Genomic DNA, 13,354 nt, shown 5'->3' with positions numbered 1-13,354 from the left:
CCAGGCTGTTTGCGTACAAGGCAAATGCCCTACCCACTGTGCTATCACTCCAGCCCTTGAGCCATGCCCAGTGTTGCTCAAAGATTCTTTCCAGCAATGCTAAGAGAACCAAAGAGTTCTGGGGCAAAGCCTGGCCATGCAGTGCCCACAGCAGGTGCCCCAGTCGGTTGAGCTCTGTCTCCATCCTAAGGGTTATATTTTAATGTTAGAAAATTGCTGGTAAAAGTAATAAAAATTATTTTAAAATTGAATATACTTTCAATTTTATTACAGATTTTACCATACATCTCATGAACACACACACACATACAACTAAATTATGCTTATTCTGTATGTATGGTGATGTAGCTTTTATTTCAAAATTTATTAACACTGTGACACATGCCATTGGGTACTTTTATCACATGGTTTTAAATTACAGAACAATACTTAATGTATTGTAAATTATGGAATAAGGTTGCACTAATTTCCTACTTAATAATAAATTACCACAGTACAATGCTTGTTTTTACAATTAATTTTGATAAAAATAATAACATTGGCTGTACGTACTTGTAATTAGATATCTTGCTCAACATTTTTCCTTTATACATACAAAATACTTATTTCTCCTTTTAATAAAATTTTTATAATTTTTGGTTTATGACACCATGAATTTCGAGCATAGCTTCACACCATCTATTAAAGTTACCCATCAAAATAATAATAAAGTGATTAATCTTTGGGGCTGGAGCGATAGCACAGAGGGTAGGGCGTTTGCCTTGCACGCAGCCAACCTGGGTTCAATTCCCAGCATCCCATATGGTTCCCCGAGCACTGCCAGGAGTAATTCCTGAGAGCAGAGCCAGAAGTAACCCCTGTGCATCACCGGGTGTGACCCAAAAAGCAAAAAAAAAAAAAAAAGTGATTAATCTTTATTAAATTGAACACTCTATATTCACCCCTCCTCTAGAAACTGTTAGACTTTTTTTGCTAAGAGTTATTTTTGTGATGATTTGCTTGTGCATTTCAAAAGAGAAAGACCATTTAGTAATTGTTTTCACTTTGACACATTGTGATCAGAAAAATTACCTCAACTTGTATCCCTATGGTATCAAAAAAAAAGAAAAATTTACATTCTTTTTAGAGACCAGAGAGATAGTAGATTAGGTAGGGTGTTTGTCTTGCATGCCACTGTCCCGGGTTCAATTCTGGGTACTCTATATGGTCCCCTGAGACCCACCAGGAGTAATCCTTGAGCACAGAGCCAGGAGCAAGCCCTGAGCATGGTTGGGTGTGGCCCGCAAGCAAAAACAAAACTTAAAAAAGAGTTTTATCATTTTTAGTAGCTGAGTATTATTCTACTTTAAATGTGTACCAAATTATATTTATCCACTCATAGGACAGAATTTTAGTTTATTTCCATTTTCGTTAGTAAACTAATACTGCTATTCGGGTCTCCCAAAGAGGAATCGAAAGAGCTATGCTTGGAGTATCACGCTTCACTCAAGAGAGAGAAGGAATCCGGAGTTCCAACCTCCTTTGATGTTCAAGAATCGGGGACGCTGTCTCGTTTGCCAAGGCGTCGAAAATCAGATGGGCTGGACACGTAATGTTATTTGGAGACGACCGCTGGACTAGAGCTGCTACCGACTGGATTCCATGGGATGTCAAAAGATTGCGTGACCGCCCACCTACGAGGTGGTCATATTTCTTCATCAAGACCCTGAATGATTGGTTCCTGGAGCGAGCAGATGCCATTGGGCTACACGAGCATGTGACAGGGACAAATGGAGATGTTACTGGCACCCGCTCAAGCAAATCGATGAGTAACGGGGGGATGTCAAGTGATCAAATGATCAAGTGAACTAATGCTGCTATGTATAGATGTCATTCTGAATTAGTGCTTTCATAATTTATGCATATCTAATGAATAAATATCTAAGAATAGTGTTGCTATGCAATATTTTGCTTCATATCATTTTCAGAAGGCCTATACCAATTTATGGTCCCACCGATAGCATATGTGAATTCCTTGCTCTCCATGCCCTCTTCAACACTTGTTACTAAGGTGGTTTTTTGTTTTTGTTTTTGTTTTGCTTATTTTGGGGGTGGGGGAAAGCAGAAGGAGGTTTGGGACAGTGATGCTCAGGGTTTACTCCTGATTCTGTGCTCAGGGATCACTCGTCGCAAGCCTCGAAGGACCTTATGTAGAGTCATAAATCAAACTAGGTCGGCAACATGCAAGGCCCACTTCATTATCTCTCCAGCACCTACCTTTAGTTTTTGTTCTTGTTGTTTTAATATAAGGTCATTCTCACTGGTCTGAGGTGTCCTCTAATGGTGGTTTTGAATCATAGTTTTTAAATAATCAGCAGAGATGACACTTTTCCAAAGAAGTCATACACTTGGTTTCCAAGAACAATAATAAAAGTGTATGACTTCTTTGGAAAAGTGTCTATGGATTATTAATTTCAAAATTCTTGAGTTGTTTTCAACTCAGAGAATACTCCAGTGCATTCCATTGTGACTCAGTGTTGTTTTTATTTTGAACCACTCTTAGCTGCACTTAGGGAATATTTCTGACTCTGCTCAAGATCATTCTTGGCAGTCCTGGGGAACCATATCAATTTGGTTATATGCAAGACAAGCGCTGAACTATCTCTCCAGTTTCCCTGTAACTCAATTGCTTTCACTTTCCATTATCCCAGAGATTCTTCGTCTTTTTCTTTCTTTTTTTTAAAAATAAAACAAGAGGTTATTTTATAAATAAAATAAGATAAATCTCTTATTTTAAAAGGTCGCATTAATTTCCTGTGTTAAGTTCTGTGATCTCTCGACAAATTTTAGGTGCTGTTTGTAAGAGCTAAAATGCAAAACTGAACATACTTCATGGCTTTTTGTTTTGTTTCATTTCTTTTATCACTAGTTCAGAACTTGAACACGGTAATGAAAGACAAGGTTCTTCTTGGAGAACCAAATTTTGTTTGTACTCACTGTGCCCAATCTGGAGTAGTTAAATATTACTTTAGATTTTTTAAAAGCGAAAAGAGACCCTATCTTAGAGTCAAGCATCAAACATTTGGTTTGGAGGAAACTGGGAAAAGTAACTGTGGAGCCTCACACTGAAAATAAGGACCCATCACTGGACAATGGGTTCAGTTCCCCTGCCACTTTTAGGAGCCGGACTCATGAACTCAGCTATTTTACGAGAGTGATACTTTCTAGACCAGAAAGTATTAGCTTATAACTTTTACTATTTCTAAACAAGTCAAGGCAAAGTACATTTTATGTCTTTGTTTAGAGACCACCATCTTTGGGAGTTACCCCGAGCTAAGTGCTCAAAGTTACTCCTTGTAGTACTCGGGGACCTATGCATTGCAGGAAATTAAATCAAACTTGAACCTCTCACATGCAAAGCAGACCTTTGAGTTATCTCACCACGACCTACCGCAACTATGATCATGAATCCAAAGAACAGAAATGAAGTCCCTCCTTAAACATTTCCTTTCAGAACGCTGCTTTTGTGAGACAGGTAATTCTGAAAGCCATATATTTTTGCTTAAGGGATATGAAATGTGACACTCATCCAATAATGTGGGGAACTTAGAATACTTTGAAAATATTTCCAAATGTATCCGATCGTGATTACCTTGAGCCCGGAAGCTCCAGAAATCCCTTGATGTCCGGGTTCACCCTTGGTTCCCTGTCAAAGCAGCAAAGTCACTTCATTTTAAAATATCAGTCACAATATAGCAGAGATAATCAAGGGAATCAATATGATAATTTTCACATTTCCAACTTCTTAAATTGTTTGAAACATCTAATGTATTTCAAGCCTATTTATTAAGAAAAACTTACCTTACGTAAGAAAATACATCTACACTTTTATAAAACTCTCTAAGAGCACATGTACCTCATGATGTCTCACTAATAAAAATTTAAAAAAATAAAAAAATAAAAACAACAACAAAAACAATACACACACACAAAAGCCAAGTGCAAGGAGAAAGATTTTTTTTTGTGTGTGTGTGTGTCACACTCGGCAATGCTCAGGGGTTATTCCTGGCTCATACACTCAGGAATTACTCCTGGCGGTGCTTGGGGGACCATATGGCATGCTGGGAATTGGACCCGGATCGGCCGTGTGCAAGGCAAATGCCCTACCCTCTGTGCTATGCTCCAGCCCAAGGAGAAAGAGCTTAAGAAGGAATATGAGATTGCAAAGGCCAAAGGACTTTTTGTTTGTTTGTTGTTGTTTTTAATTTGTGTTTTTGAGATGTTGGGGATAAAATTCGGGCCTTGTGCATGGGAACATGCACTCCACTGTGGTGCCACATCTCCAGCACACACAATCACAATCACAAATCATCCTGTTATTCGTCAATTGCTTCGAGCAGGCCCCAGTAACGTCTCCTTCATCCTAGCTCTGAGATTATATTCAAGGCTCTTTAGGAGAATGAGACCCATCATTGTTACTGGTATTTGGCATATTGGGTACGCCACGGGGAGTTTGCCAGACTCTGCCATGTGGGCAGGCTCCATTCGGTAGCCTGCCAGTTTGTCCAAAGTAGGAATGAGATAATATGATGTCATAATAAGATGTCGCATGGCCGCAAATGCGGCCGCATGGTTTCGGGAGTTGGTTTTTATAGTCTCTGAGTCTTGGCCGCTGATGGGATTACATGGCGCCAGGGGGCCAGTTGGTGGGTGTGACCCCCGCCTACTGGAATTTGGAGGATCTGGGTGGAGGATGCTCGACTCCAATCCAAGTAGGCTTGGAGATCTCGGCCCCGGAACCCACGTGGCTTTGTCCCTCTGCCGGTACCTTCAGGTGTGCGGAGAGTGGTCTCAGCATGGTAGTGGCTGGTCCTGGCGCTTCTCGGCCTTTTGGCTAAGATCAAGTGTAGTATCTCCAGCACACAGTCTTTATAATTTTTAATAGTTATATCTACCAACTGCCCCCGGCGCCGTGTAATCCCATCAACAGCCAAGACCCAGAGACTATAAAACCCAGCTCCCGGAAGAGAACAGCGCAGTCTCGTGCCTCTGCGCCTGGCTGTCCTCACTGGGGCCCCTTGGAGGAGGGTGGGTTGAGTTTAGCTCCCCACCCCAGCAGAGATCCGGCAGCTGAAGACTCTGGTTCCAGCCACAGTCATGCTTAAGACCACTCTCCACACGTTTGGACGAGCCTCACGCATGAAGGAACTGGCAGAGGAACCCAGGTGTGTGGGACCTGGGGCGTAGATCTCCAAGCCTACTCGGATCAGGGCTGAGCATCCTCCACCCAGATCCTCCGAATTCCAGTAGGCGGGGGTCACACCCACTAACTGCCCCCAGCACCGTGTAATCCCATCAACGGCCAAGACCCAGAGACTATAAAACCCAGCTCCTGAGACATTTTATTACCTAGTTCTTACTCTGGAGAACCTGGCAGGCTACCAAAAGTATCCTGCCCACACAACAGAGTCTGGCAAACTCCCTGTGGCATATTCAATGTGCCAAGAACCAGTAACAATGATGGGTCTCATTCTCCTAACCCTGAAAGAGCCTTGAATATGGCACTTTAAATCTCAGGGTTAGGACGAAGGAGATGTTACTTGGGTCTGTTCGAGGCAATCGATGAACATCAGGATGACAATGATACAGTGAACAGCATCCCCTGGTTTGAGAATATTTATCTTTGTTCTGTGTCACTTTCTCAGCATGTCTCACTGTCTGTGTACAGCTGAAGAAAAGAAAACAGGCTTTAAATGAACAAAGCCTTTTTGATGAAGTAGGAATTATGCAATGTTTAGTTTGGACAGTTTTTCAGCATTCCCATGCAGACTTGGATCGATAGCAAGACCCAGCTGACAGAACAAAAAATGTAGGATAGGAAAGGAGAATTGGACAACAATCCCTAATAAGGAGAACTTGTTATAGGTCGTTCTCGTTTGTAAGTTTTTAGGTATATTTGAAATATACAATCTAGACAACTTAGCAAAAGGCCAGAACTAAAATTGTTGTGTCATGTGGAAACAGTGACAGTCAGAACCAAGTTTAGTAGGTGTAGCGAGTCACCTTCATTTCAGTATCTGAAATATCTCCTAGGTTGTTCATGTTGAGAATCACTTGAACACACATCTGTACTTACTCAAAACATTTGTACTGACTCAAAGCCCTTAATGCATAGCACTACTGTGCATGCAATAAGGAACAATAGTCGTTTAATTTTTTTTTTCACTTTCAAGTAATTACGTTGAAACTCACAAAGAGGAGTTGCGTCAAAAATTAATGAGAATTGTGGTAATATAGCCTAAGGTCATGTGCACACGTTACCAATCTTATTTGACGGATGGTCCCTTTCCTAAGAAAGAAATGACTCAGTCTACCCTGAAACCCTTCATTTTTCTTTCCTTTTCCCTTTTCATTTTAGGGCCACACCTAGCTGTGCTCAGGACCACTCTTGACATTGCTCAGAGGAACATTCGTAGTGGCAGGGATTGAAGGCAGGCCAGCAGATAAAGGTCAGCAGATAAAGGAACTTTATCTGCTGCACTAACCCACCAGTGCAGATCGACCTTTTTTGAGTGGACAAAAAAAGAAATGTTTTTGTATTCATTGTGTTGAAGAAATTCTAATTCTACCTTAAGAATAACATAATACCTTAAAATTATTTTAAAAGCCTTCCTTCCTTTTAAAAAAAATCTCATTCCAACGGAATAAAATGTCAAATAAACAGGACATTGTACAAATAAAAAAAAATTCCATCTCCTTCTACTAAATAAAAATTCCAAGAAAAGGACAGGAAATGGTCCTAAAATTTTGCTTAGTCATAACTAGTGGTCCAAGTAGTTCACATCTGGCACTGAACTCCAGACAGCTGCATGTATTCAACAGTCTTCTGTGTTACTAGTGATGGAGAAAGCCAAGTAGCAAGAAATTCTATATGCTTACCAGATTAAATCAGTTTTAATGATACTAGATTTTGCATAAGATTTTGTTCTTAAAAGTAATTGCTCAGGGAATTAGAACATATTTCAAATAAAATTAAGGCAGATAAAAATTTCACTGGCATATATGAACATTCATCATATATAATATTCTTTAATAAATCTCCTTGTTTACCTTGGATCCTGGTGTCCCTGGATGGCCTGGCAAACCATCATTTCCCATCAAACCCTACATAGATAAATGGAAATTTCAAGTGTAATTTAGAGAAGGATATTAAAAATATTAAATACGCTTCTAAGTTATATTTTTAGATTAATACACTAGAAATAATTTAGACATTCCTCAGACACTTTCATCCTACACACGATAACATAAAAACTAACAGGACACTTATAATACTGATACTAAATAATTTAGAAATAGGAAAAATTACAGGAGAACTAAAAAAATACAAACGCAAAGAAAAGTTTCTTAATTTGGGGTTTGAGGATGGGCCACACCTAGCTGAGCTCAGGGATCACTCCTGGTTGTAAGCTGAGGACCATATGTGATTTAGTGGTCAAACCAGGGTAAACCCTGTGCAAGGAAGATGCCTTAACCTGTGTATTATCTCTGTGGCCCCAGAGAAAAGTATATATTTTCTTTTGCACTTGATGGCTAACACATCATATACTTCATACATGTTCTCATAATCAATATTAAAACTGCTAATTTCCTGTATATTTTGAAATAGTAACAATGCAATAAATTATCTGAATATAATGATAACCTCTGTGTAATTCAAAAAACCACCGTTGCATGACAGTGGTATTTTTAACTAGCCACAGTTCATAAAATACACGACTATTCCTATGACAGAACCAGATTTAATCTATATTCTAATTTAAATACCATTTTATATATAAAAATGTATTTATTGGCACATGCACACAAACATACACACATATATATACACACACTCAAATACGTAACGGAGTTTCTCTTGAACATGTAAAAAACGTGTAAAACATTATTCAATTAATATCATCAGATAACAATATCTGTTTAGCCATACTAAAAGTTCCTTGTCATAACTACCATGCTTTGTTGTAAATTTATGATACAATGCAACTATAAAATATATTAATTTACAGTATGTTATATAAAATATAAGACATGATTAGATATTCTCAAACTTCTAGTTAAAATTTGTAAATTTAATATTTGAATAAACAGCCTGGTAGCGATGATGGAAGTAAAGGAAGAAAAATTTCAAAAGGAAGAATATTTTTTAAAACCACATAAGAACTGAATTTAGGGCTGGAGCAATAGCACAGTGGGTAGGGCGTTTGCCTTGCATGCGGTCAACCCAGGTTCGATTCCCAGCATCCCATAGGGTCCCCTGAGCAACGCCAGGGGTAATTTCTGAGCGCAGAGCCAGGAGTAACCCCTGTGCATCACCAGGTGTGACCAAAAAAAAAAGCCAAAAAAAAAAAAGAACTGAATTTATATTTAATCAACAATATTTTTCCTACTTATATTGACATACAAAATTCACCAATGTTCACTAAGCACTAAGTAAGTTTTTTTTTTAAGTTCACATTATAAATGAAGTTTTATTTTATTTTATTTTATTTATTTATTTTACATTATAAATGAAGTTTTTGTGGAGGTAAAGGTAAAGGTAAGGTACAGGCCCTCCCGTTGATCGTCGATTTGCTCGAGCGGGCCCAGTAACATCTCCATTGGAGACTTTGTTGTTACTGTGTCTGGCACATCGAATACTCTCGGTAGCTTGCCGGGCTCTCCGAGAGGGGCGGAGGAATCGAACTCGGGTCGGCCATGTTGGCCGCTTGTAAGGCGAATGCCCTACCCGCTGTGCTATCGCTGAGGTAAGTGATCTATGTTAATTAACGAAAAGACTGTTATAGGCAGCATGAGTCACAACATCGCTTGCAAGAATAAGCTTAGAAATTTTATTTTAAGCTTCCAATAAGCTTTTGGAAATTTTGCACAAAGTATGATGGGATTTTCAACGTTTTTAGTATCGACTCATATGCCCCTTTCCACACCCAAAGCTTTCAGAATAAATTTTCACTGATTGTTTTATCTGGTATGTGTATGCGTGAGAGAGACAAAGAGAGAGAAAGAGAGAAAGAGAGAGAGAGAGGGAGACACAGAGAAGGCGAGAGAGATTCCAGGGATTGAATCCAAGACCTTATATATGCAGATCAAGTGTCTACCACTGAGCTATTCTCTATTTTATGTGATCTCTCTAATTAGTATATTAAATTTATAATTGAAAAGAAAAATAATTCGTTTTATATTTTTTGTAGTAGTTTGCATTGCTTTTTGATGAATTGCTAGAATATTTGTTTTATGGTTCATCTAGAGTAAGCGTTCTTGTTTATTAGGTGATCAACAGTTTTAGAAGTTGAAAAAATTAATTTTTCTAGAAAAATGCTTGTAACATAGTCCTTTTCATATAAATGAACAGACTCAGTGAATTTTTATTACAGAATCCCCTCTAGAACTCTAAAGTAAGAGCTTCAGTATTTAGTAACAATATTTCAAACACTTTCATAATAATGACATTTTAACATACAGGTATTCCGGGAGCTCCCTTTTTTCCTTGTGGTCCTGGAGACCCAGTTTCTCCCTAAAATCAAATAGGGATAAAATAGTAAATTTATCAATTCATTTCTAGTAATTTTCTACCACAGTCTTACCAGTGAAAATCCAATAACAATCATCCTAATTTGTCTTAATTCTCACCCTTACTCTGAGACAAGAAGAAAACAAGAACTGAAAACATATGTGTATATATATAAACATATATATATAATTTTTTTAGGGTCACATTAGGCTGTGTTTAGGGCTTTCTCCAGTTTTGTGCTCAGAGATCACTCCTAGCAGTGCTCAGGGGACCATATGTGGTACCAGGGATTGAACTCAGGTCAGCCACATCAAGACAAGTGCCTTACCGATTGTACATAATATTTTATATCTCAAAGACCTGGGATGAATGTTCATGAAATTACTTTCAAATATTTTCTTGCAGGGCTATCTATTTTAATTAAAAAAATTAGTTTAGCCACCATGGTTACAGTAGTGTTTAAAGTTTATGACAGTGATTTATAAGTACTTTCATTAGTATGTCACTTGTGATATTTGCTTTTGTTTCAACATTAGCTGAATGTTGGATTTCTTTAATTAAACTTTACAAGCAGGAAGGAAAGTCAAAATAATTTCAAAGTTCTGAATGAAAAAAAACCCTTCAAACCAAGAATGTACCTCCAATTTGAGCGAGTGATGAATATATTTACAGATAAATAACAGCTGAGGACATCCACTACCTCCAAATCACCTTTACAGAGATAAGTAAATAATCTTTTATGAAGAGCAGAAAAACTCCAGCTGAAAGCTCAGAATGTCAGTAGTTAGCAAAAAACATAAAGTAGCAAGAGGAATTAACTAGGGGCCGACCAACACATAACAGGTCAATATCAAAATAAGGAAAAACTAAAGGAACGATGTCAAACTTTAAACACACTAAAATCCTCATATTTATTCTCTATCAATTCTCTATTTATCAAGGAATATGTACAACAGGAAGAAATCACACCCTTAATTGTACATGCACCTAAGGAGGGACCAGCTAAATACTTAAAACAACTGCTAACAGATTTTAAGGAGGATGTTGCCAGCAATACAATAGTGGTCAGAGACTTCAACATTGCCTTATCACCTCAAAATAGATCAACAAGAACAAAACTCAGCAAGGAAACGCTGGCTTTGAAGGAAGAAATAGAAGAGAACGGGTTAACAGACCTATACAGGGCTTTACACCCCCCAAAAGAAAGAATACACATTCTTTTCCAGTGCACACGGAACATTTTCTAAAATAGACCACGTGCTGGGTCACAAAACATACCTCAATAGAATAGAAATTGTATCAACTATCTTTTCAGACCACAATGTGCTGAAGATAGAAGCGAATCACACAGAGATGCAAAGAACCAAATCAAACACCTGGAAGTTAAACAACTCAATGTTGAACAATGAGTGGGTCAGGAAGGAAGTCAAGGAAGAAATCAAAAGATACCTGGAAATAAATGAGAATGAAGACATGATCTACCAGAACCATTGGGACACAGCTAAAGCCATGTTAAGAGGAAAATTTATAGCTTTGCAAGATTTCTAAGGAAGGAAGAAAGGGCCCACATAAACAACTTGACTTCACAGCTCAAGATCTTAGAAAAAGACCAACAAAAGGAATCCAAACCCAGCCAAAGGAAAGAAGTAATAAAACTTAGAGCAGAAATTAACGACATGGAAACCCCAAAAAACAATCTAAAAGGTCAATGAAACTAAGAGCTGATTCTTTGAGAAAATAAACAAGATTGATAAACCACTAGCAAGACTCACAAGGAAAGAGAGAAATCCTAATAAACCAAATCAGAAATGAAAAAGAGGACATCACAACAGAAACCAATGAAATTCAAAAGATCATCAGAGACTACTTTGAGAATCTATATTCCACAAGACAAGAGAACCTAGAAGAATAAAATCCTAGATTCCTATAATCTCCCAAGACTGAACCAAGAAGACTTGGAATACATGAACAAACCCATCAATATCAAGGAAATTGAAATTGTAATCAAAAGTCTTCCCCAAAACAAAAGCCCAGGCCCAGATGGAAGAACTTCATTAGCAAATTCTTCCAAACATTTAAAGAAGACCTGTTGCCAATTCTCCTCAAGATTTTTCGGGAAATTAAAAAAAACAGGAACTCTCCCAAACAGTTTTTATGAGGTACATATCTCCCTAATACCAAAAGCAAACAGAGACACCACTAAGAAATTAAACTATAGGCCAATATCTCTAATGAACACAAATGCGAAGATCCTCAACAAAATATTAGCAAATAGAATCCTACAACTCATCAAAAAGATCATACACCACGACCAAGTGGGATTCATCCCAGGGATGCAAGGATGGGTTAACATTCGGAAATCAATCAACATAATCCATCATATCAACAAAAGTAAAGATAAAAATCATATGATTATATCAATAGATGCAGAGAAAGCATTTGATAAGATCCAACACTCATTTATGATGAAAACTCTTAGAAGGAACTTTCCTCAAGAGAGTCAAAGCCATCTATGACAAACCTATGGCAAGCACTATTCTCAATGGAGAAAAACTAAGGGCCTTCCCTCTAAGATCAGGGACAAGACAAGGATGCCCAGTCTCACTACTTCTCTTCAATATAGTGCTGGAAGTACTTGCAATAGAGACATGAAAAAAGCAATCTCATTCACCATCGTGCCCCAGGAAATCAAGTACCTTGGAATCAGCCTAACTAAGGAGGTAAAGGACCTCTGCGAAGAAAACTACAAAACGCTACTCCACAAAATAAAAGAGGACATGAGGAAATGGAAACATATCCCCTGCTCATGGATAGGAAGAATTAACATTGTCAAAATGACAATACTCCCCAAGGCACTATACAAATTCAGTGCGATCCCTATAAAGATACCCATGACATTCTTCAAAGAAATGAATCAAGCACTCCTAAAATTCATTTGGAACCACAAATGCTCACGAATAGCTAAAGCAATTCTTGGGAAAACAGATGATGGGAGGCATCACTCTCCTCAACCTCAACTCTACTGTAAAGTGGTAACAATTAAAACAGCATGGTACTAGAAAAAAGGCAGAGCCGCAGACCAATGGAACAGAGTGGAATATCCCTACATACAACCCCAAATGTATGAACATTTAATCTTTATTAAGAGAGCAAGAAATGTGAAGTGGAGCAAGGAAATCCTCTTTAACAAATGATGCTGGCATAACTAGACAACCACATGCAAACAAATGGGCTTAGACCTCGACTTAACACCATGCACAAAAGTCAGATCAAAATGAATTAAAGACCTCAACATCAGACCAGCATCCATAAGGTACATTGAAGACAAGGTCAACAAAACCCTCCATGATATTGAGGCTAATGGTATCTTCAAAGATGACATGCCACTGACTTACCAAGTGGAATCAGAGGTAAACAAATGGGACTATATTAAACTCAGAAGCTTCTGCATCGCAAAAGATACAGTGACCAAAATACAAAGACAATCTTCAGAATGGAAAAGTATATTCACCCGATACCCACCTGATAAGGGATTGATATCAGGGATATACAAGACACTGATTGAACTCCGCAAGAAAAAAAATCCAAAAAACCCCATCAAAAAATGGGGTAACGAAATGAACAGAAATTTTCTCAAAGAAGAAATCTGAATGGCAAAAAGGCACATGAGAAAATGCTCTACATCACTAATCATCAGGGAGATGCAGATCAAAACCACAATGAGATACCATCTCACACCTCAGAGACTGCCCACATTCAAAAGAACAAAAGCAACCGATGCTGGCGCGGATGTGGCAAGAAAGG

General features: G+C 38.2%; 1 protein-coding gene and 1 pseudogene across 2 annotated transcripts in view; one reads left to right on the top strand and one right to left on the bottom strand.

Moving 5' to 3' along the window:
- Positions 1 to 13,354, bottom strand: part of COL21A1 (collagen type XXI alpha 1 chain) — a 133,328-nt gene that overhangs the window by 16,982 nt on the left and 102,992 nt on the right. For both annotated transcript variants that reach the window (XM_056108986.1, XM_056108987.1), the window contains 3 exons: positions 9,500 to 9,553; positions 7,090 to 7,143; positions 3,632 to 3,685 (listed from right to left, as the gene is read on the bottom strand). In XM_056108986.1, coding sequence (XP_055964961.1) covers positions 3,632 to 3,685; positions 7,090 to 7,143; positions 9,500 to 9,553 — 162 coding nt within the window. The remainder of the gene's footprint in view (positions 1 to 3,631; positions 3,686 to 7,089; positions 7,144 to 9,499; positions 9,554 to 13,354) is intronic.
- On the top strand, positions 4,854 to 4,939 carry LOC130018229 (uncharacterized; annotated as a pseudogene).

The sequence above is a fragment of the Sorex fumeus genome, unplaced genomic scaffold (assembly GCF_029834395.1).
Source record: "Sorex fumeus unplaced genomic scaffold, SorFum_2.1 ptg000241l, whole genome shotgun sequence".
Classification (NCBI taxonomy): Eukaryota; Metazoa; Chordata; class Mammalia; order Eulipotyphla; family Soricidae; genus Sorex; species Sorex fumeus.
Note: the sequence above shows the minus strand (reverse complement) of the source record. Positions and strands in the feature narration are given on the sequence as shown.